This window comes from Penicillium expansum (genome assembly GCF_000769745.1).
Source record: "Penicillium expansum strain MD-8 chromosome Unknown contig104, whole genome shotgun sequence".
Taxonomy (NCBI): domain Eukaryota; kingdom Fungi; phylum Ascomycota; class Eurotiomycetes; order Eurotiales; family Aspergillaceae; genus Penicillium; species Penicillium expansum.
The window spans coordinates 76,188-98,100 of NW_015971228.1; the positions used below are offsets into that span (position 1 = coordinate 76,188).

Here is a 21,913-nt window from a genome sequence, read left to right on the forward strand (position 1 = left end):
CATCTGCGCTTGCGGATACCTACCTTATGTACCTATGTAGATACCTAGGTACTCTCCAGGGCTTAGTCATTATCAACATTTGCCCGTAATGTAAAGTGGCGGTACGGAGCACATGGAAATCAAATTGCATCTCTATCGGTGGTCGCATTGCAAGTTATTATGGGGAACGTCTCTCAAACTTGTATTTTCTCAAAAATTCCTTTGACATATGCCTAGGTATTACTAGGTACATTCACGTATCATTTCATCGCTTGAGCTTCGCCGAAAGCGTGTGTGTTTCTATACTCGACGCTCATTCGCCCAAGGAGATTCGTCATCGACAAACCGGCGAACCAACCCGCCCTTTTTCCTTCATTAATTAGTGAAGCGGACACATATCCTCACTGGAAACCATTGAGCGGATTGCCTCTCCGCAGCTGCTTCCTCGCCCTTCTCGGGTAAGTGACACCAAGTGCGGGTTCTTTTCGGGGGGTCCGGGGAATTGACGTCTCTGAAGATAGTCTAGACGTTCCGGGTCGTGGAAGATGGCTACAACCACAGTAATCGGTCATGGGCGACGCGCCTCCATGCGCCAGGCCGAATTGCAAATCCCAACCAAACCCTCCGTTCCTCAATCAACGAGCAGCCCGATAGACAAATTTCCGCCTTACGAAGACACCCTCGATGCTGTCGCGGGGTCAACTCGTCCAAACCGAAGCGCCTCGGTGAAATATCCCCCGAACGAGCTCTGGGAACCTCGAAAAGCAAACCTTTACTCCCGAGAGTATGGGAATGGATCATTACGCAATCCCAAACTCCGCCCACGAAAGAGCATCAGCGAAGCCATCACGACAATCAGAACACGCAATGGCAGTATGAGTGCCAATGCTCATGAACTGGCCGAAGCACTTCGCGCCCCAGTCTCTTACCGACTCACTGTATGTTGATTCGCGTTTTGAGAAGTCTACACATAGAAGAAACTCCTTCAACAAGGCCGCTCGCTAACACATTGTCTCAAGGCTCTCTGTGTCGTTTGGTATCTAACATCTGCCCTCACAAATACGTCCTCAAAATCGATATTGAACGCCCTTCCGATGCCGATCACATTGACGATGATTCAATTTGCATTTGTCTCCTTTTGGTGTTTGCTATTGGTGTATCTCTCCACAGTTATACCTCGGTTGCGACAAAGCGTCCCGATCCTTCAACATGGAATTCGCTACCCATCCCGCGACGTGATTTCCACAGCCCTGCCCCTGGCAGTATTTCAATTGGCCGGTCACATTCTGAGCTCTATGGCCACTGCACAAATCCCCGTATCTTTGGTCCACACCATCAAGGGCCTTTCACCTCTCTTCACAGTTCTAGCATATCGGATCCTGTTTCGCATTCGATATGCCCGGGCAACCTATTTATCGCTGATCCCTCTGACTCTGGGTGTGATGCTTGCATGCTCGACCGGAGTATCTACGAATTTCTTCGGTATTTTTTGCGCATTTGGTGCAGCTCTTGTGTTTGTCTCACAGAACATATTCTCGAAGAAGCTGTTCAATGAGGTAGACCGTGCAGAATCAGATCTGCAAAACCCGGGGCGGCGAAAGTTGGACAAACTCAACTTGCTTTGCTATTGCTCCGGGCTGGCTTTTTTCCTCACCCTGCCCATTTGGTTTGTCACCGAGGGTTACCCGCTAGTATCTGATTTCATTCATGATGGTGTCATATCGCTATCGGGTAAGCAAGGCTCGTTGGACCACGGTGCTCTTTCCATTGAGTTTGTGTTTAACGGGGTCTCACACTTTGCCCAAAACATCCTGGCCTTTGTGTTGCTGTCAATGGTATCTCCTGTGTCCTATTCGGTTGCATCATTGGTCAAGCGTGTGTTTGTGATCGTGGTAGCGATCATATGGTTTGGGAGCTCGACCACCTCGATTCAAGCATTTGGCATTGGCCTCACTTTCGTGGGCCTCTACCTTTACGACCGCAATAGTCATGACGATGTAGCTGACCAAAGGGCAAACACGGATCATTTCCGTGCCGAACAGTCCATTCTTCCAATGAATGTGCGGCACTCAAGCAAGCCATGGGATTCCAATGGTTATGCTTTCCCAGCGGGGAGGCCCTTTGAAGGTGCCCCTAACAACTCCCATGCTGCAGCGAACAATTCCAAGAAGGAAGACGATAGGCCCGGGCATGTTCGACCAAGAGGAGCCAGTGTCTCTCGTACTTGGTTGCCAGGGACCAAACAAGAATCCACTTGGCAGGTTAGTGATTCTCAAGCTGCAGCCTAGCATTTGTATTTTATCAGGTCGGTGTATGATACCATGGTAGTGAGGTGCTGCTCGGAAGAGCTTTTACATTACTTTTCTTTCCTCTTGTTGTGTTTGCTGCATAGAGCACACAGGGCATTCTTTTAGACCACTCTGGCTGCATTTAGGATGCACCAGAGTCCAGATTACCACCTTAGGTTTCAATAGATGTGAGCTAGCACTGTCATGGGCAATCCCTAGCATGTATATGACGAATAGAAAGATTGGATTGAAAAAATGTACAAAATTATATATCAGGAGAATGACCTCGGGATGTAGCTACCGTTGGTAAGGAACAAAGTCATAATTAGGCGAACCCTTGACAGCTCCAGCTACGGTGCAATTCTGCTCTTGGGACATGCTGTAGAGGAAATAGGAACAGGGAAATGGCCTGCCTCCTACAATAAATGATGCCCTTAACAATTTAATTGAGGAAAAGAAAAGGAGCGGAAGGGGGAAGAAACGGTGGCTTTTAAGGACCCCCGGAGCGGAGGTTTATCCGCCTAACCGAGTCAATTGAGCCAATCCCCGTGAGCCCATTTGCCGTTGTCCTTAGTCAGCAAAATTATGGTCAGCACTCCCATTATGTAACCTTAGAACCGCAGATTCCGATGCAAAGTGCTCTCTAAACTCCCAACCGTCACCAGGATCTCACCCCCTCGCCCTCCTCCACTTTATCTCCCACCCTCACATCTCTGTTCTCCTTCCAATGATGCGGCCGCAGCTGTTTCGTGCGGCCGCCCGGTCCCTCCGGGTTCCTAAGGTCATCCCCCGGACCTTCGCGACGACAGCCCCTCGCGCGGCCGAGGTGGAACTTACCATTGGTAAGTCCAATCTTGGTCTAGTTCATTCAAATTGATCGATAACTGATGGCTCGTTTCTCCAGATGGCAAGAAGGTGTCGGTAGAAGGTAAATACCCCCTCGAGATAACTCATTGAATCTTCACTCACAATCCCTCCCGAAAGCTGGCTCGGCTCTTATTCAGGCCTGTGAGAAGGCAGGCGCAACGGTTCCCAGGTATGACAAGACTCCACGGATCCATCTTGCTTGCAGTACTAACATGCATCAGATATTGTTACCACGAGTATGTGCCTTACGTCGAATAACACATGTTGCTTTTACTAACACCAGTCCCTTAAGAAAACTTTTGGTTGCAGGAAACTGTACGTGCAACCCAGAACCCACCAATTCTCCGCCATTGAGGCATATGTACTTACGGAAATTACAGGTCGTATGTGTCTCGTCGAAGTCGAACGTGCCCCAAAGCCGGTGGCCTCCTGTGCTTGGCCGGTACAACCCGGTATGGTGGTGAAGACGAATTCACCACTGGTTCACAAGGCCAGAGAGGGTGTCATGGAGTTCCTTCTCGCCAATCATCCCCTCGACTGTCCTGTTTGCGACCAAGGAGGAGAGTGTGATCTCCAAGACCAGTCGATGCGTTACGGTGCCGATCGGGGTCGATTCCATGAAACCGGCGGAAAGCGTGCCGTGGAAGATAAGAACATTGGCCCACTGGTCAAGACATCTATGAATCGATGCATTCATTGCACTCGCTGTGTCCGATTCATGAACGACGTCGCCGGTGCTCCAGAACTAGGAACTGCCGGTCGTGGAAACGACATGCAGATTGGAACCTACCTCGAGCAGAATCTCAACTCAGAACTCTCAGGCAATGTCATTGACCTTTGCCCTGTCGGTGCACTAACCTCGAAGCCCTATGCTTTCCGGGCACGTCCATGGGAGCTCAAGCACACCGAATCCATCGATGTCCTTGACGCGCTCGGCTCTAACATCCGCATTGATAGCAGAGGCCTGGAAGTCATGCGGGTTGTCCCGCGATTGAATGATGATATTAATGAGGAATGGATCAATGACAAGTCGCGGTTCGCATGCGATGGATTGAAGACCCAACGGCTCACAACGCCGCTCATTCGTCGGGAGGGCAAATTCGTTCCTGCCACTTGGGAACAGGCTCTAACGGAGATCTCATCAGCTCACCAGAAGCTTCAGCCCCAGGCCAATGAGTTTAAGGCTGTTGCTGGACACTTAGTTGATACTGAGTCGCTCGTTGCCATGAAGGACCTGGCGAACAAGCTTGGCTCTGATAACCTTGCCCTTGATCAACCTGGAGGTGGTGCTCCCATTGCTCACGGTATCGACGTCCGCTCCAACTACTTGTTCAATTCCAAGATCTATGGAATCGAGGAGGCAGATGCAATCCTTTTGGTTGCAACAAACCCTCGTCACGAAGCCGCAGTTCTTAACGCCCGCATCCGCAAGCAGTATATTAGATCTGATCTTGAGGTTGCACTTGTCGGCGAGGAGTTTGAGAGCACATTTGACTTCAACCATTTGGGCGCCGATGTCTCTTCCTTGAAGTCCGCTTTGTCTGGAGAATTTGGCAAGAAGCTTGCCGGAGCCAAGCGGCCAATGATTATTGTCGGTAGCGCTGCTGCAGAGCACCCTGACGCCAAGGCAATCTTCGAGGCTGTCGGTGGTTTCGTTGAGAAGAATGCAAGCAACTTCATTACCCCTGAGTGGCAGGGCTATAATGTCCTCCAGCGTGCGGCTTCTCGGGCTGGTGCCTACGAAGTTGGTTTCACTGCACCATCTTCCCAGGTTGCTCAGACTACTCCCAAGATGGTGTGGCTTTTGGGCGCAGATGAGATTGCCCAAAGCGAGATCCCGAAGGATGCTTTTGTCGTCTACCAGGGACACCACGGTGATCGTGGTGCTCAACTCGCTGATGTCGTTCTCCCGGGCGCTGCATACACCGAGAAGTCAGGTACATACATCAACACGGAAGGTCGTGTGCAAGTTACCCGTGCTGCCACTTCTCTCCCCGGTGCAGCCCGTGATGACTGGAAGATCATCCGTGCCACTAGCGAATTCCTCGGTGCTCCTCTTCCTTATGATGATATTGAGGCTCTTCGCGACCGCATGGAGGAGATCAGTCCCGTCATGCGTCGCTACGACGTTGTTGAACCGACCTCGGTTGGCTCGTTGAGCAAGGTCCAACTTGTGGACCAGAACAAGGGTTCTCAAGCTACTGGGGCTCCTTTCAAGAAGGTGATCGAAGACTTCTTCTTCACTGATGCTATCTCCAGAAGGTGAATACCTCTCCGTCATTTCTCATTAATCTGATCGCATCGCTAACTCTGCTTTAGTTCGCCTACCATGGCCCGCGCCTCCGCCGCCAAGGCCACTGGAAACCCTGAGACCAACTTCATGGCCGCAGGAGAGATGTCTCCTCAGGCTTTGTATGGCTAGATCGGGGTCTATTCTGACCTCACTCTGTGTTTCTCTAATGGTTGCAGGCGTTTTTATTGTACCACATCTTAAATTTCCCTCTTGATGTACTGTTTCCTTTCCATCCTCTGTGTTTTTCCCTATCATCTTGAACACCCTTCCGGTTCCTGTTGACCTCTTCGCCATTCTCCGGTGTCGCGTGGGATTAATCGGTAGTGGTTGCCTTGTACATAAAAGACTGAACCCCCAAAATTTCGAGTCCATGGGCGTCGGAGATGATGAATCTGTGCTAATTTTGTAATTTGGTGCGTAGCAGCCTTTAAGGGGAAAGATATCGTTGAAGGTTCCGATTGTAAAAACGAAGTGAAATTATACTGGGACAAACGGCTTCGCGGGGGGGGGGGGGGNGGGGGGGATGAATACCCTAACGACAAGAACTGAACAGGGAGATATAATGCAAAACAACCCCAGAGAAGAGATCCATCCATAGGTGTATTGCAAGATCAAGGAGTCAGTCAACATGGCTTGGGTATATACATATATCTACAGGCCTAAGGAGTCAAGACGAACTCCTAACTCCTGGGTCGATCGGGAGCCCCTCTGCACATAATATAGAACTGTGTCTCGCTCCGTTGAACTAATGTACCCACCTTGTTCCAAGTGGTCAGTTTAGAGCTCATCGTCATCCGTCTCTCCTCCAGTTTCTTCGGCATCTTCGCTGGACTGGGTTGGAGCAGCCCTCTGGATAGGCCCGCCGGTCCTTTTAGCAAATGGCAAATCTCTTTGAGGGGGCGCGGTATTTCTCGCTGGGGAGACTCGTTTCAGCTGGGCAGTTTCATCTTGTGACGAATCGTCGTCTGTCGTGCTATTGTTTTGTTCGTCGTCCAAAGGTTGAGGGGTCGAGGGTTCTTCGTCATCGATGTCTTGATTATTGGGGGCATCTCGATCAGTCTTCATTGGATCGATATCCATTTGTTCGAACCCATCAGAGTCGTCTGTGTCGCTCATCTTGCGAGCACTTCTCTTTGCTGAGTGAGATTTCTCAGAGATTCCATGTGAGTCTTCGGGAATGCTTGCTTGTATCTCGGAGACTGTTGATATTTAGTTTAGAGAGCAGATTTCTCTGTTGCCCCACGTACCTTTGGTGGAATCCACAGTAGATGATGCCAAAAGACGTTGCTGGTTGCGGATTTTAAGCTTCTTCTCGTTCAAGACCTGCACGAAGTTGGCCACCAGTCGATTCTCATGCTCAGTTTTCGCATGCATGAGTTCCTCGAGCTGTTGATTCAACCTATGTATGGTATCTTCGGCAAGGCAATAACGGCTAGTCAGGCTGGATACTTGTTGCTCTAACGTACGAGCTCTAGCCGCAGTGACCCCTGTCCATTCAAAAAGCTCGACAGCTTGTTCGTCGTCTTGCTTGAGGGTAAAAGCACCAAGACGTTGCTATATCAGTGTTAGTAGGGACATATATATACATATACCCCGCTGGTATGGGACACTAACCGTGATATTTTGCACTCGCTTCCGTATCGTGATCACAATTTCTTTGTTGTCTTCGTCAGAACCCGATATACTGGCTGAAGCTTCAAGACCAGTGGCCCAATCCGGCTCATCGGGAGGAGCAGAACATTGCCCCAAAATGAGAGAGACGGTTTTAATCCATTCATCGTTCGATCCTTGGTAATTCTTTGTTTGAAGGTCTTTCAGGCGTGTTTGTTTCACTACGCGACATGAGCTCATGACTTCCAAACTTCATTCTGTGACGACCCACCCAAGCCAACATAGGGCGATTCTCCTTCAGTAGCCGTCAGGCTCAAGTCAAGCGGCGCAGGGCCGGTACATGAGACATGAACGAGTACAAAAGACTCAGTCTCGTCAGATCTGGGAAACCGCAAGATTCGAGGGTCTGTTGAAACGGGAGATGACATATTTGGAATGAAGACTCATGTGAAAAGGATGGATGTTGGGGGAAGTGGTGTTGCTTTTGGGAAGTGAAATATATGAATTACCTACATCCATGGATATACGGAGTATGTAGGTAACAAACAGTCATATCCCAAGGCAACAGAACTGGAGTGGATATAACATACATACCCAAGGACGGTACGGAGTACGGAGTACTAACTATGTACTATGTACTTGGCGGAAAGGTAGCAGATACCGGGTCTCCACATATTTAAACGGTACATGAGAAATGTACTGGCTACCGCAGTACCCCGTCCAATTTTTGGATTACCACTGGCAATAGCTGTTACAACGGTATAAAACTGTAAGAAACTGTAAGAAACTGCAAATATCTTGTAGATAATTGCTAATAATTGCTAAATACCCCAGATTGAAAGCCTTTGACATTCAGTATGAACCTGTAGTACATCAATGTTCTGTTACTTACATGTAATGATTCTGTCTCAGATACGTATTACACGCTTGGAAGTATGCAGTCTCCACCGAATGTCCTAGGTAAACTGGTTACCTGGATACATTACCAGTACGGGGCCGTCACGTTCTTCCTCTCCTCCACGAGGAATCTGAGATCCAGCCACAACCGAGACGTCTTTTTTCCCCTGTCTCAGCTTCGTGTTTGCAATTAAGTTTTTTTTGATTCCTTGGATTCCTCTGAACATCAGCGGTCGGAATCAAGTGTCTTGGGGTGTCCCCAATGCTTCATTGTCCTCTTCTAGTGAATGTTTACGGATGAGGACCTAGCATTTATCAGGTCGCCCAGTGAACCCGCTTAGTCTCATTCGGCAAAATCGACTCTAGAGCAAGGCCGGCCCTTATTGAGCTGATCACTCCAACAACCTACCTTGCGATATCTGAGCTCACTTGTCACGCTACGACCAACAGTGAAACCGTGCTTCTCAACTTGCTCCTATCTTTCGTCCCTACCAACCGACACGGAATGACGCTCATGTTCGCACCTCCTGAACCCTCACCAGTGTCGCAAAGCACCGAGTCTGCCACTTAATCATAACCGCTTTTGGACGCCTGTAATCATCCCATGACCTCCGTGTTTTCTGTACGCCTTCAACCAATTCGCTTCGCCAATCATGGAATCTTTACCAATCCACCTACGACCGAGTACCGACGAGCCGATTGAATGTTGGGATGATGACGATGACTTGCAGTTCACCGAGGATATTCACTTTCGCACCGCATCCAGCGCGGGGTCCATAACAAACTCGTCATTTCGACCCTCCGGGCACCGTGATTCTATTTCCTCTCGACGCTCTGCTCGCTCAGATATTGACTCTAATGCGGGCGACGAAGACTGGCAGGTACCGCTCTATGACAATGATGAATTCGCAAAAGAAGATGCCATTGCTTCGGCCAAGACTGCGGGAATTCCCATTCCCCCAGATATCCCCAAGTCAGCTCTTATTGGGGGTACGATCAAGCGCTTGTCAACTCGAAAGACCAAGCAAACCTTTGTTGATGACTGGTCAGAAGACGTTGAGCTCCCGGGTCCTGAAACCATGTTACAGCTCAAAACTCCTCAGGAAACCATGTTTCCCGACTCCCTTCGACATTTGAGCTCCGCTGCTACCAGTCCAGTGAAATCCATGGCCTCACCACATTGGGATGAGGAATTCTCGACGCGTTTGCAATCTACCTTGGGACTATTTGACACCTTCCAAGATGACCATGATAGTCTGGAAACTCGAGATATCCCAACCCTCAAATCTCCAACCCCACGATCTCCGAAGAAATTGACCATTGGCAATGTTAGCAGTAGTTTCAATATTGAACAGGAAGCAGACGACGACTTCAACCAGGATTTTGAACTTCCCGCCAATCATCAACCTCTGGAATTATCCAATCGAAAAGCGAATTTGTACGTTTCCAGTCCTACTTTGGAGGACTTTGATCTTGAGTGGTCTGAAGGAAGCATCGGTGTACGAGTTGGTGGTACCGCAAGGGATGGTCGTTCAGTTCCCAGTTCTTCTATCTCCATCGCCAGCCCCAGCGTTTCAAGCTGCCTCACGGCGGAAAGTGAAGACGATGGCCTCGACGGTATCATCATCCCCGATGGTCCCCTTGATTTCAGTGCTTCTCTGCAGAAGCGACAGACTGCCCAGGCTCAGAATGTTGAAGCGGGAGAGAGTCAGGTGGATCATATTTTTTCTGACGCTGACGACTTCTTTTCTGGCATTGATATCGACAATGAGAAGGCTTTCTCCTTTGGAAAACCAGCTCTAAATCCCAACATAAAGTGCAAGACAGAACGGCCATCCAGCCCGGCTCGTCGATCTGCAACAACACTCACGTTCACCAGTGCGACAGGGTCTCCGCGAACTCGCATCCCACGCCTGTCTGGTCATGACCGGACCCATTCAACCCACCTTGAAACTGTATCAGAAAGTGGCGCGCCTCTTTCCAAATTTCGAACATCACAATCGCGTCTAGGGCATTCGTCTCAATCGTCAACTTCAAGTCTCCCTGCCCCTATCGCTAATCCGACATCGCCGACCCCTACACTCTCTGGTCGACGGCTTCTCGGGTCTCGCAATTCCCGGGACATTTCCCAGGGCAGCGAGGGTAACCTTTCAGTTAGGCGTTTGAAGACCAAGCGATCCCTACCATCCATTCGTGGCTTAGGCTCGACCCCTTCAATGACCGCTTCCCATAGACCACTGGTCGATCGTCCAGTTCGCCTTCCCTCTGCCAGACCTAAAACACCGGTTGATCACCCCGCAACTGATGCGAGATCACTGGGTCGTAGGCCACAGGTGCCATTTATGCCGGCTGGTGTATCGGAATCCCAATCACACCATGCCAGTGTGAAGGGGTATCGCTCGTCACGTCGCACCAATTCGGATAGCTCTGGTGGACTTCTTAGTCCGCAGGAGACAGTCTCTCGACTCTCCCGACCAACTCGCAGTGAGCCGTTTCGTACTGGGGTTGGCGACACAATCGCCGACTCTCTCGGTTCCTCTACGAAGCGTACAATCACACGACCTGCCAAAAGACGCAATTTCGGGGATGGAACAGAGTTGGAGTCGTTTGATGACCTATCTACATCTGTCTTGGCAGAGAGCAAGTTCGTCAAAACCCCCACCGGTCGAGGTGCTCCAAGGTCCGTCCGCGCCAAACTCAGTCAGAGCCGGATTGACCCCCCACCTGATGAATCCCCTACCCAATCTTTAACGTCGCCATCAACCTCCAAATTGCGCAGTCCAACACCTAGGTTTGCGCGAGATACAAATGCATCCAGAAATGCAAGGGAACAACGCATTGCATCCATGGCTATTAACTCGAAAGCCCGTGAACCGAATCCTCTTTCAACCTTCACCTCAAACTGGAAGTCCCAGCCTATCTCGAGGATCCCTCCGGCCTCTGCAACGATCAGAAGCCGAAAAGGTAAATCGAATGCCAACTCAACATCTAAGCCGCACTTGATCAAGCCCATGGGATCTGGGGTGCAGGATGCCAAATGTAAGCAATGTCTTTGATCTCTATTTACATGATTTGCCCCAGCTGTAGCTCATTGTTAACCCGTTTTCAGCTGTGAGGGGTATGCGTTACAACCCTACCAATTTCCGGTGGGAAGGAAATGAAAATTTGGTTCAAGAATTTGATGCGACTCCCAAATCACCCAAACCTGCACCAGCTCTCATCACCAATGTTGGCGCGATGCAGAATGTCCAGACCGTTGGTGGAATGGTCTTCGATCCACATCGCATGTGTTGGCTCAGGGCATCTCTTGGGGCTGCTGACGAAGACGACGTGTTTGCCGGTCTGGACGACTTGGATGACAAAATCACCAGTAGCACGATCCATGGACGAAATTCTGGAGCGATTGACCAATTCCCAGTAGTTGGGGATGATGCAAGTGCCGGTGAATCCTCTGACGAAGGGCCTATGACCGAGGAATTTGATGTCGGCCCAGAATTCATTCGACGACAGCGGGTGGAGGAAGACAAGTGGAGACGCAAGGTTGACAAATGGGTTGGATTCGATCGAGGCGATCACGACCACGAAAATCATTGGAGATGGATCATCCGCGATTTAGTGGCCTTTGACCACCATCGGGGATCAGCATAGAAGCATGCCAGATTTGACATCTGCAGAGCTTTTTCCCGGACAGGGGTCGCCTTCTTTTTACCTGCATGTACATGTACTAACCCAAAGCCCATACACGAACTTACGACATGAAGACCATTGGCCGTGATGATTCGGCCGATGTCACGAATTTATGGTTTTGCTTTCTTTTTCTTCTTTTCTTTTGGTTTTTCCAGGCATATCTGACCAAGGGGGCAGAATGCTATGTAACTATATTTTTTGTCTGGGTACATACAGTTTAATATGTCTTTTTTTCGGGGGGGCATTGTCCTTCTTTTTGAGCCGTCTATACTACATGTATATGTATATATATCTCTATATCTATACTAGATTCTATACGATACGAGTATACTCCGTCGATTTAGAGAATATATCGGACTCGGGAATATCCTAAAAACAAAAGCCCCGAGAAAAGAAAGAATAAAAAAAGGAATCGGGAAGCAGCAGAGTAACACCAGATATGTTTTGGACTGCGAGGGTCCGAACCTTGAAGAAGTCGGATGTGTCTCACTTTCAGCCAAACGTATGTCATCCTGTCGTCCCGGGTACTTCACTCTTCCTCTTCCTTGTACACTCCCCTGTACACTCCCCTTGTACTTCCTGTCTCTCTGCTTTTTTTTGGGCTTTCTTTTTCTTTTCTTTTTCTTTTTTCATCCCTTTTGATCCTTGAAACCTTGCCAAAAGTCCCCGATCCCAAGTCTTGGCCTCTGCAAATGCCACGTCAAATCAAAACACCTTCTCACACGGATGCTCACTTGCATCTCTACCCATCTGGGGAAGAAAAAAAAAAATTAAAATTAAAAATTAAACAAGTGGCACAGCATGGCTCAGATACAGCACAACATTGACATGGCAGGGATTGCCCCCTAGGAGACTTCAAATCTCGAGGAATTCATCTCAATTGCCTCAGAGCAGTTGTTCGTACATCAATGTACGCTCTATCGATGAGGTCCCCCATTCTCTCTTCCTCTTCTCTTCCCCGCACTCTCTCCCTCTCCCTCCCTCCCTCACTCTCTCTCTCTCTCTCTCTCTCTCCCCCCCCCCCCCNGGATGAACCCAACGGGAAGAAAGCTCAAGGGATGCAGAACTTCCCAGAAGAGTGGGGGATTCCCAATCCATGTTCCTTACCAATTTGCACGGCTACCTGCATGGACAAATCCCTCTTTGCCGGGGGAATCTCCTGCCGACTTTGTTTGACTGTGAAGCAAACGTGCAGAGACAAAGAGAGATTTTCCCCCCTTTCTTGATTCGATTGGGAAAGATCCTATACGGGAGTAGAGTTGTTCCGCAATTCTAAGTATAGGAAAATTCGGGGAGATGAGGATTTCGCCCCCCGCTGTACTTCGGTCAAATCAGGAGAGCCGAATGGTTTCCCCCCTCCCCCCCCTCCTCAAACAGGTCATCATGGTTTCCGATAGGGTGCCTCGAATAGCCTTGTCCACTCCCATATCCTCAACGTGGCTTCTTGAGGCAAATGGTGGCCCTGATTGACCTCAGGGCATCGAAAGGCAGGAATCCGTATCACCATTGCTTCTGTGCGCTGTCGTATCAGCCTGCTTCCACTTTTCGATACCTTCGGCAGGTCGGAAAGAATTGACCACGAACCCTAGTCCTTTCTCGCTGCTTTTCTTTTTGTTTTCTTTTGTTTTCTTTTTTTTTTTCCGTTAGACCCATGTTATACCCATGCCGCTAACTTCCCTGCAAGCTCTGGTAATACCTATGCTTCCGTACCTTACAGAGCTCTGTTCGACTCGCCTGGCTCCATCATTTCTTTTTCTCTGTGGAATATTTGCTGTTGGTCTTCCAGGGATGCCCTATGTTGTCTCTGTCCGCTATCTCTGTCGCGACATGGTCTCGTGCACTTCATCTTGGGCATCAGCCATGTCAGTCCTGCACTGTTTGTCCATTGGGGTCTTTTTAATAGAATTGTTACCCCGTTTCCAGATGGGCTTTCTGTGAATTATTCCTCTTTCTCTCTTTCTCTCTTTCTCTCTCTCTCTCACTTACGCACTGTGGTCTTCTAGACACATCTCAATTCTTTTTGTGATACTTGTTGTGGTGTACCAGGGTACTGTGGCATATCTTCCTCGACTACATGCAAACGTGTTAGCCCAGTCTTCGTTTCACTATCACTATCATTATCATCACACTTGGAGTTTCATATATATCTTTCTTTCTTTTTTATCTCCTTCTTCTTCTATCTGTTTGAGGCAGATCGACGTGAGCTGAACAACAATCAAGTGACATCCAACCCAGGCATCAATTATGAGCAGCTTTGCAAGGCGCAATGAAGGGAATGATGCGTATCTCATGAATCACCAAATGGCAGTGCCTGGCTCGTACGGTCAGCCGGAGAGTCATGAATTCAAGCAAGAGAGCCATGATTTCAACACTGGATCCAGTTCATACCATTTCCCTCAGCATTCCTTCAACCCATATGGGTCCCAGTTTGGGCAGCCCTATGGTCCACAGTCGAGTCTGTCTCCGGGGTTGCAGCATTTGCAATATACGTCGGAGCATTCGATTCCATCGATGACAACACCAGATGACCCAAGGCTACACCATCCGCCGCAGTTCATGTCGCAATCGCGCTACCTGCAAGGGCCAAGGTATCTGCCCCGCGACCCGCTGGGTGAAACAGAGATTGAAAACCAGGAGTCTCACAATGAGACTACATTGTTATCAGAGGCTGTAGTGCCTGCACTTAGTGGATTCCCTGATGTAAAAGAGTTTGATCAACTGATGCAGAAGTGAGTGATCTATGGCAACCCATGCTAGACCTAGGGCTAATATCTCATAATTCTAGCTATGTCGAGGACCTATCTATCAAGAAGCAAGATAAAGCGTTGATATATGCTAAAAGAGCCCGTAACATCAGAACTGTGTTGATTGACCCTAAAGATACGGCGGTGGAGTCGGCTCAATTCCGGTATGCTTCTCTTTGATTTAATTAATTGCCTGCCTTGCTAAAAATCAAAATCAAAATCAGGTTCTGGGTCAAAAAGATGTTCAAGCTCCAAGCAGTGGGATCGGATGTAAGTATCGCTTGTCCCACTTAACATGACCAGTCAATGCTAATGGAGTAATTTGTTACGATGTGAAGCACAGGAAGATGATCTGTCACGAGGGAAAGCCAGTTGCAATCCGGGAGAAATTGTTCAAAATTCTCACCAAGGCCCATCAGCAATGCCAGCATGGTGGTCGAGACAAGACATCTGCTCAGGTCCGGCGGATCTATTCATGGTGGGCAAATCCGAGTTATATATACATACACATGACGTGTCTGGCTCACAGTCACTGACTATATCATTAGGGTGCCCAAGGAACTGATATCCCGCTTCGTCAAGATCTGTCCGACCTGCCAGGTGCGCCGTGGTGGATCACGCCTGACACCACCCAATTCGCGAAGAAGTTCCCCCAGACTGGAGATGGTCTCTCGATCCCCCAAACTGCCGTCGCCGCCAATCTCACGACGAGAGTCGACGTTTGCTGGTCAGATTCCCCTCGACAGGACGCAAGCAGACTATTTCGGTCATCTACATGGTCACAGTGGCTGGTTGGATAGTCATCAAAATGTGCAAGGTCGCTCGAATCTAGGTAACGGAGTTCGGTCGTTCCAAGGTCCCATGGGTAATCTTTCACACCCAATTGCTGGCACCCTGGATCCCTTCTCCACCGATTTATCCATCCCTCCATCCCAATTGAGTTATACAACGGGATATGTCCCGACACATGGGGCTGCGCCTCAACGAGAGTTTTGATTTGTCTTTTCTGGTCGACTTGTGTGAATGTTGCTTTTTGATATTATGGGAGTATACTACTTGCGTACTCCCCAAAAGTATACCTTGCTAGGAGCCTCTAGATCGTCTTATGGTTTCTTGTCAACCACAAGTCTGATACGTGGCATCCACGAACAGGGCAAGAAGTTGATTCTCATTTGTTACAGGGCCTTGAGTGTACGAAGAGACAAGAGATTCCAACAGTGAATGGTAGGGAAGGGAGGAATTCGAATAAAAACGGAAAGAATATGGGGAAGAAAAAGAAAAACAAAGACCAAAATACTCTTTACATGATTGAATAATTGAATCTTGAATATTTGCATTATACAACATAGGCTACGTGTGAATGGTAACCGATGGCCCCCAAAAGTACCGAAGTTTTGAGAGAAAAGCCGAGAATTTCCATTTTCTGGTCAGCACTTTAGAATACATCAATCAGATATGCACATGGTCCGTGATCGTATTCGATATTCGATATTCGGTAGTCGATTCCGGGTTTATTCGAGCCTCATGTGACCATTCCTAAATGCATACAGATTGGCGACATGGAAACATTAATTCATAGCAACTCCCAGCGTGGGGGGGGCTTGAGGGGGGTATTGCATGGTTTCAAGGCACTCGGTGCTTGTGAGATAGACGATCACCAGTGTTCCAGGCAAATATAGAAAGGAACGATCGGATTGGATTCAAAACTCCATCTCGGAACCTTCAGAAGATCCAAGATATTATCAATTCTTCAACTCATTCAAAAAGAAGACAGGACTCTAAACAGGAAGCGAGAACTTCTTGCCCTTCAAAACCCTGGGAGAAAAAAAGCGCGAAAGTTAGTGTCCACATCACACATCTGCCTATTTTGGGGTTGAGCCGATTGGGCTTACTTGTTGTAGTAAATGTAAAAGAAATCGGAGTAAAGCAACGTTTGGATGATTCCAGCAATAATGCTGACAGGCTGGAAGGAACGTTGGAAGGAGGCTTCGGTGAAATAGCGGAAGACCCAGTTCGGGATGTAGAGTGCCCTATAGAGTCCTAGAGCAAACAGGTAGTGGGTGGTGATAGTATCGGCCTCCCCGGTTCGTTGTAGCATGAATAGTTGTGGCAATATAGCAACCGACTCCAACCAGATGGAAAAAGTCCACAGTATCTACAGGACGTTAATCTTGATGCTTCCACACCACAGACAAGATGCAGCTAACCTCAGAGATGCGATAATCGCGTGGAAAGAGAATCGCGAGCACGGCACTAATTCCGAGGAGGTATTGAACCTTGAAAGTATCGATGTTGGGATCATGTGTGGGTTTGAAGTCGTTGAGCATGAGGTAGATGACGTAGGCCGAGGAACCGATAAACAAAAGTTTGAACGTCGTGAGGTATAGGGAGTCGGTGAACGTCCAGAAAAGATCTATTAAGGCGCATGAGCGATTGCGATGAACATAAAGCCGACAGTGACGTCGAGACCTACCGAGATACCGAGTGACAAAAACGAGAAGGTATAGCACCTGCGATTTGAACGACAACCCGGAACAACTCTGCGATTTGCCATTAGTTGGAAGTTATATGCGGCTTTATAGACAAAAGAACATACGCTCGACGTCTTCATCTTCTGCAGAAGCATGAAGATCGATGCCAAATGGGAGAAGTCGGCTGCGATTGAACGTTAGTATATCGCATTGGTTTTTGGTTTTATGTCGTACCTAATAACCTGAAGAGATTCATTATGCCGGAGACGGGTTTCAATTAGCAGTATGAATAGTGATCTAAAGTAGGAAAGAGAAAAAGAGAGGAGGAAGAAGGAGAGGAGAGGGATGAGTTTGAGAATTGGTAGGAGTTTACACCAAAACAGCTGAGTTGTTGACACGAAGGCAAAAAATGGAAGGGGAACTTAAATTACTTGCAGATCAGGTACAATGGGGGTGGATGTGCATTACATTACATGGTATGTACATGACATGGTATGTAACGTACACCCGGTACATACCTGAAAATACATACTTTAATAAATTGTGTATTCTTTCAAAGTATGGAAAAGTACGGAGTAGTCATATATCCATGGTAAGAGATACAGACCTAGGTACTCAATAAAAAGAACTCGTACAAGAATAATATTTCCATAAGTATTTATACATCGCCTGGAATGCATAATGTCGTCAAATCATCATATTGATACAACCTGGGAAAGAAAAAAAAAAAATCATGATCGTCACCTACGACCTCCCAATGCCCAGACACAACCAGACACATGACCGGATAAAACGCCGAGTTACATTGCCATTGTAGGACAAACATGTATGATTTGCCTCGCTAGAACAAGTTTCCGCCCCCAATACTCTCATCGGCCATTCGCTGGAGATGGCCTTCAGCTAGCTCGCTCTTCAGGGCGCAGATTGAGCTTTCGCGATCCAGTCGATCCCAATCTCGAAGTTCCGCTCGCTTAGACCTCTGCGTCTCTGCGATCTGCTCAAGAAGTTTTTCTTTGTCGACATCAAGCTGAGCCAACCGCTTCTCCACAGCAGGGTCTAGAAGTGACGGAAGACTCCGACCTTCGGGGATGATAGTACATAGTCCCGCAAGATGGTTGATCCCCCTCGGAGCCAATGGTTGACTCACAGATGGTGTGCTGGGTTGCCGGGTAGTCGAATGTCGGTAACTGCCACCTGGTGCGGGGGATGAAAAAGAAGCGCGAGGACCTGCTGGTGGGGGTTGCGAAGGTGCCATAGTTCCACGGCGTACCGGCGGAGACCCCGTCCAAGCTTCACGTGGGCCAGGTCCGCGGCGAGGACGAGTCGGCGCTGATAGTAAAGAAACATGCGGGGGACCGCGGTACTGGTTAGATGAGGGCCTCGGCCCCTGATAAGGTCCTGATGGCGGCAGCGGAAGTGGGCTTGCACCGTGGTTTTTCGGTTGAGTGGGAATGTTGCCACTAACCCTGGTCCCGCTTGTCTGAGGTTCCAAATGTGCTCTCTCTGGAATCGAAAAAGGCGAATGATTTCCAACCGATACTCGGTCCTCATGATCTGGCCGTTGTTGTGGGTGTGAGGGCTCCGTCTCGTAGATCTGATCCCGGTGCGGAGATCGACCTGAAGGTTTTGACGAACGTTGGAAGGGCACCGGAGAGCGAATCGGCGACTGAGTACGAGCTCCATGGGAAACCACAACGGGCTTTTCTATAGCCGGCGATGAACGTCGAGATATCAGGACGGACTGTGAGGGTGCAGGCGAAACATGTCTTGATGGCGACAAAGTCCGATCTCGTTTCGCCGCATCACGAGGATGGCCTCGATGGGGGGCATGAGCTGGACTTTGTGGCAACAAGACTTCTGGCTGTACTCTCGGCGAGGAAGCTCTAGGGGGTTTGTCAACATTTAAGACGGCAGGGCCGTCTCGTCTCGCGGATCGGAAGACTTGGCTGCCAGGAGTTGTATCGCGTATCCGTCTTGGACTGTTGCGAGCACGGGATGCGTTGCGTGATCTGCCATCACTGTAGGGCGATTTTGAGCGCCATTTCGGGGGCGGTGATCTGACCCTTTCATCTCTTCTGGGCGAGAACCTTCTCGGTGGAGATCGTCGTCTTTCATAGAGGGGTGGACCGAAGTTTCTCCCCGGAGGAGTACGTGAGCGGCGCCGGTATAGCAGTGGTGATCGACTTCGTAGGCGCCCATATCCTCTATTTGATGACGGTACCCAAGTGTCGGCTCGTGGTCGAGGAGGGCTTCGGGTTCGTGGTGGTGAACGCCGGTGACGAATTTCATACCCCCGAGAAGGGGAACGACCGTTTCTTTCGGCTGGGCGATAGCTTTCTCCACCTCTTCGTTCATCAAATCTATGGAAATACTTAGAAATTTTTATTTCCTTTCAAACATTTTGATGCGTCTACAAACCTTCTGCGATCCCAGTCCATTCTGGCACACGGATAATATGAATATTGGAGGGAGTGAGATGAATGTCGAAGTACCCTGAGGTAGGAAACAAAGTTGGAGCACAGGAACACACAATTACCTAGTGCTACTTTCCCAGCTCCTGGGGGAGAGAGAACGGAAGTCGATCAAAGTACAAGGGTAGATGAGAGAATGGAGCTAAACCCCTTTTGGAACACATTTCCCGTGACTGTGAGCCTCAATGTATGTACGCACATAATATAATATAACTACATATGTAGTAGTTAACTAGTTAGTATAGTACTTTGTCGATATGAGCAATTGGTACAGACAAATCTACGGAGTATTCCACTTGAGGTCTCATAGATTATTCAATAAGAACCTTGATTCAAAACTAACCGTACATTACAGGCCATATGGTTTTCTTGTAACCTAGAATGTACACCAAAGCAGCCAAACTCCAATGCTCATCATGAAAGAAGCACGCCCAGGGGACTCAAATGAAAGAAAATCGAAAGAAAACAAAAATACACCGAAAGAAGTATCTTCAATGCTTCCCTCGTCTCTCCTCCTCCTTTCGGAATCTTTTGCGGTGCTCCTGTGCAATCATATCACTTAAATCCTCCTGGAAACCCCAGTTCGGTGGATTCTGCTGTTGTCTCTGTGACTCGTACATGCTCTGGAGGCTTTCTTTGCTGAGGCCATCGCCGGATTGAATTGCATCCAAGTTCACAGACACTTCCACATCGCCAGGCTTCTTGCGTTTCCGGGTTTGGTCATCTGCGCCAAGAACAGGAGGCTTGCCTGTTGAATTGCTGAGGTCATAGGCCCTATCACCTCCGAAAAAGCCTTCTACGTTCGTTTGCCTCTCAGGAATGACTTGATAAGCACTCCGAGGGTGAACGGACTCCTCTGTGTCAATACCACGATGGTGTTTGCGCACATCAAACTCCCCAGAAACATTCTCAGCGCCAACGAACTCAGATGGTACTGCTGAGTCTATTCCACTTGGGGTTTCCATGCCACTAGGAGAATGGGCACTTGCACCCACGCCATCTTCGTCGCTTTCTTCCTCATGTTCATCCTCCTCCTCCTCTGCTTCACTCTCCTCTTCTGACTCTTCTGACTCGTGCAATTCTCCCCAAAGATCTTTTTCGATCGGCTCTCCTTGTTGGGCATGTTGTTGAGGTTGTAAAACACCGAAGATATCACCTCCGAATAATGGGCGGTTGTGTTCATCGACAGGTGGCTTTCCATAACCTCCGGGATGGTAGCCCCACGACGCGCCGGGCGGAGGCGGTGCATTGAGGCCGGGAACTTTCAACGCGGGGTAGGAAGATGGGGGACCATATCGCTGCTGGTTGACGAGCCATGGGGGAGGGGCTCCTGGAGCCATACCAAGAGCATCCCTTAACTCATCGCTCAGCTCACCAGGTCGGAGGTGCTTGAGGTTGGTCTCGTATTCTTTGCCCTCGTAGTAGATCTCGCCGTAGCGAGTCAGCTCTGGCTTAGTTTGGAAACGGAAGAATGCCTCGTAAAGCTTCTGGTAATCAATGTCCAGCTTGCCCATCTTCGGTTGCACTCTTTCGCGTTGCTTCTGTTTCAAGCTTGACTGTTCCTGCTTCTCTAGAGCGGCATCGCGCATTTCAGATATTCCGGTCTCTTGTATAAATTTCGGGAGAGCAAACGGCGCCTTCTCCACTCCCCGTTTGGATGAGAGATACTCTCGTTTAAGCGACCAGTGGGAGGGTACCGGGACAACATTGCGATGGGCTTTAATGTGAACGAGGAGTCGAGGATCGGGGGCGGATGTATCTGTCCATTCAACGATTTCGGGCTTTCGTACCATTGCTTTGAGTTCAGCAACGGATAGCTTGTTCATTTCTTTCCGCTTCTTTTTTGAAATCTTGGGTTCGCTCTCTTGCTCTTCATCGGGTATTTCATCACCATCGTCAAAGAAGACCTCCGGTTTATCAGTCTCCTTGGTCAATGAATTTTCGTCCACTGTCTCGTCGAATTTTCCGGCAACGCCTTTGTACATTTCCCATAGCGGATCGGTTGGCTCAATAAACAGATCAGTGTTGGTATCAGCCGGCGCATCCTGGGCGGTAGCCACTGGCGGAGGCGACAGCTCCCTTGATGTGGTGTTGTCAACGGGAAGGCTCGTAGTCTTGGTAGTAGTGTCAGTTTTACGTCAACTATGGCTGAGAGACTTTGAGGGATATATGTTCCTTACCTCGGCTTTCTGCGCCTTTTTCTTGGCTCTTCTGAGCTGGTTCTTGCTCAATTTCATGGCCGCGGGAAGGTTTGGCAGCCGCTCAATGAACGCGATGCCAGGCGGAGAATATTGCAAAAATGGAAAAGAGATATGGCACTGACAGCTTGGATCAATTGCGTGCAACGATAGATTCAGGTAGCGAACGACAGTGGGCGGACAAGGTTAAAAACAGAATATATTGCATCTCGATTGTCATCACGTGCGTCCAGCTACAATGCATTACCGCCTTCATTTTGCCACACTCGCGTCACTTACATAAAAAAGCAACCTCGAGGGCTTAGAAGCCTTCCAACGTTGGAAGTTTTTGTCATTTCTTCTACGGTGATTGACTAATATACATTGTTATAGATGATTTTCGGTATTGTTCCAATGAATTACTGGCA

General features: G+C 48.9%; 9 protein-coding genes across 9 annotated transcripts; 4 read left to right on the top strand and 5 right to left on the bottom strand.

Annotated features, from left to right (window-relative positions):
* Positions 1 to 524: 524 nt before the first annotated feature.
* Positions 525 to 2,267, top strand: PEX2_033930 (putative ER to Golgi transport protein (Sly41); the record flags this gene model as incomplete). The annotated part of the gene is made up of 2 exons (XM_016740668.1): positions 525 to 917; positions 999 to 2,267. 2 exons carry the CDS (start codon positions 525 to 527, stop codon positions 2,265 to 2,267), a joined length of 1,662 nt encoding a protein of 553 aa, XP_016601470.1.
* Positions 2,268 to 2,994: 727 nt separating this feature from the next.
* Positions 2,995 to 5,556, top strand: PEX2_033940 (putative NADH-ubiquinone oxidoreductase, subunit G; the record flags this gene model as incomplete). The annotated part of the gene is made up of 7 exons (XM_016740669.1): positions 2,995 to 3,109; positions 3,172 to 3,195; positions 3,252 to 3,303; positions 3,356 to 3,370; positions 3,427 to 3,449; positions 3,515 to 5,396; positions 5,454 to 5,556. The coding sequence occupies 7 exons, from the start codon at positions 2,995 to 2,997 to the stop codon at positions 5,554 to 5,556; spliced, it is 2,214 nt and encodes a 737-aa protein (XP_016601471.1).
* Positions 5,557 to 6,204: 648 nt separating this feature from the next.
* PEX2_033950 (uncharacterized protein) lies at positions 6,205 to 7,466 on the bottom strand (the record flags this gene model as incomplete). The annotated part of the gene is made up of 4 exons (XM_016740670.1): positions 6,205 to 6,626; positions 6,675 to 6,981; positions 7,042 to 7,259; positions 7,310 to 7,466. The coding sequence occupies 4 exons, from the start codon at positions 7,464 to 7,466 to the stop codon at positions 6,205 to 6,207; spliced, it is 1,104 nt and encodes a 367-aa protein (XP_016601472.1).
* Positions 7,467 to 8,588: 1,122 nt separating this feature from the next.
* PEX2_033960 (putative cytokinesis regulator (Byr4)) lies at positions 8,589 to 11,583 on the top strand (the record flags this gene model as incomplete). Its single annotated transcript, XM_016740671.1, has 2 exons — positions 8,589 to 10,974; positions 11,045 to 11,583. The coding sequence occupies 2 exons, from the start codon at positions 8,589 to 8,591 to the stop codon at positions 11,581 to 11,583; spliced, it is 2,925 nt and encodes a 974-aa protein (XP_016601473.1).
* Positions 11,584 to 13,866: 2,283 nt separating this feature from the next.
* PEX2_033970 (uncharacterized protein) lies at positions 13,867 to 15,362 on the top strand (the record flags this gene model as incomplete). The annotated part of the gene is made up of 5 exons (XM_016740672.1): positions 13,867 to 14,351; positions 14,408 to 14,530; positions 14,591 to 14,636; positions 14,915 to 15,093; positions 15,152 to 15,362. 5 exons carry the CDS (start codon positions 13,867 to 13,869, stop codon positions 15,360 to 15,362), a joined length of 1,044 nt encoding a protein of 347 aa, XP_016601474.1.
* Positions 15,363 to 16,144: 782 nt separating this feature from the next.
* Positions 16,145 to 17,093, bottom strand: PEX2_033980 (ER lumen protein retaining receptor; the record flags this gene model as incomplete). Its single annotated transcript, XM_016740673.1, has 6 exons — positions 16,145 to 16,181; positions 16,259 to 16,521; positions 16,574 to 16,779; positions 16,840 to 16,906; positions 16,963 to 17,021; positions 17,072 to 17,093. 6 exons carry the CDS (start codon positions 17,091 to 17,093, stop codon positions 16,145 to 16,147), a joined length of 654 nt encoding a protein of 217 aa, XP_016601475.1.
* Positions 17,094 to 17,678: 585 nt separating this feature from the next.
* Positions 17,679 to 18,388, bottom strand: PEX2_033990 (uncharacterized protein; the record flags this gene model as incomplete). The annotated part of the gene is made up of 3 exons (XM_016740674.1): positions 17,679 to 17,917; positions 17,985 to 18,064; positions 18,108 to 18,388. The coding sequence occupies 3 exons, from the start codon at positions 18,386 to 18,388 to the stop codon at positions 17,679 to 17,681; spliced, it is 600 nt and encodes a 199-aa protein (XP_016601476.1).
* Positions 18,389 to 18,739: 351 nt separating this feature from the next.
* Positions 18,740 to 19,192, bottom strand: PEX2_034000 (uncharacterized protein; the record flags this gene model as incomplete). The annotated part of the gene is made up of 1 exon (XM_016740675.1): positions 18,740 to 19,192. The coding sequence occupies one exon, from the start codon at positions 19,190 to 19,192 to the stop codon at positions 18,740 to 18,742; it is 453 nt and encodes a 150-aa protein (XP_016601477.1).
* Positions 19,193 to 19,799: 607 nt separating this feature from the next.
* On the bottom strand, positions 19,800 to 21,545 carry PEX2_034010 (U2 snRNP complex subunit CUS1; the record flags this gene model as incomplete). The annotated part of the gene is made up of 2 exons (XM_016740676.1): positions 19,800 to 21,422; positions 21,489 to 21,545. 2 exons carry the CDS (start codon positions 21,543 to 21,545, stop codon positions 19,800 to 19,802), a joined length of 1,680 nt encoding a protein of 559 aa, XP_016601478.1.
* Positions 21,546 to 21,913: the final 368 nt, after the last annotated feature.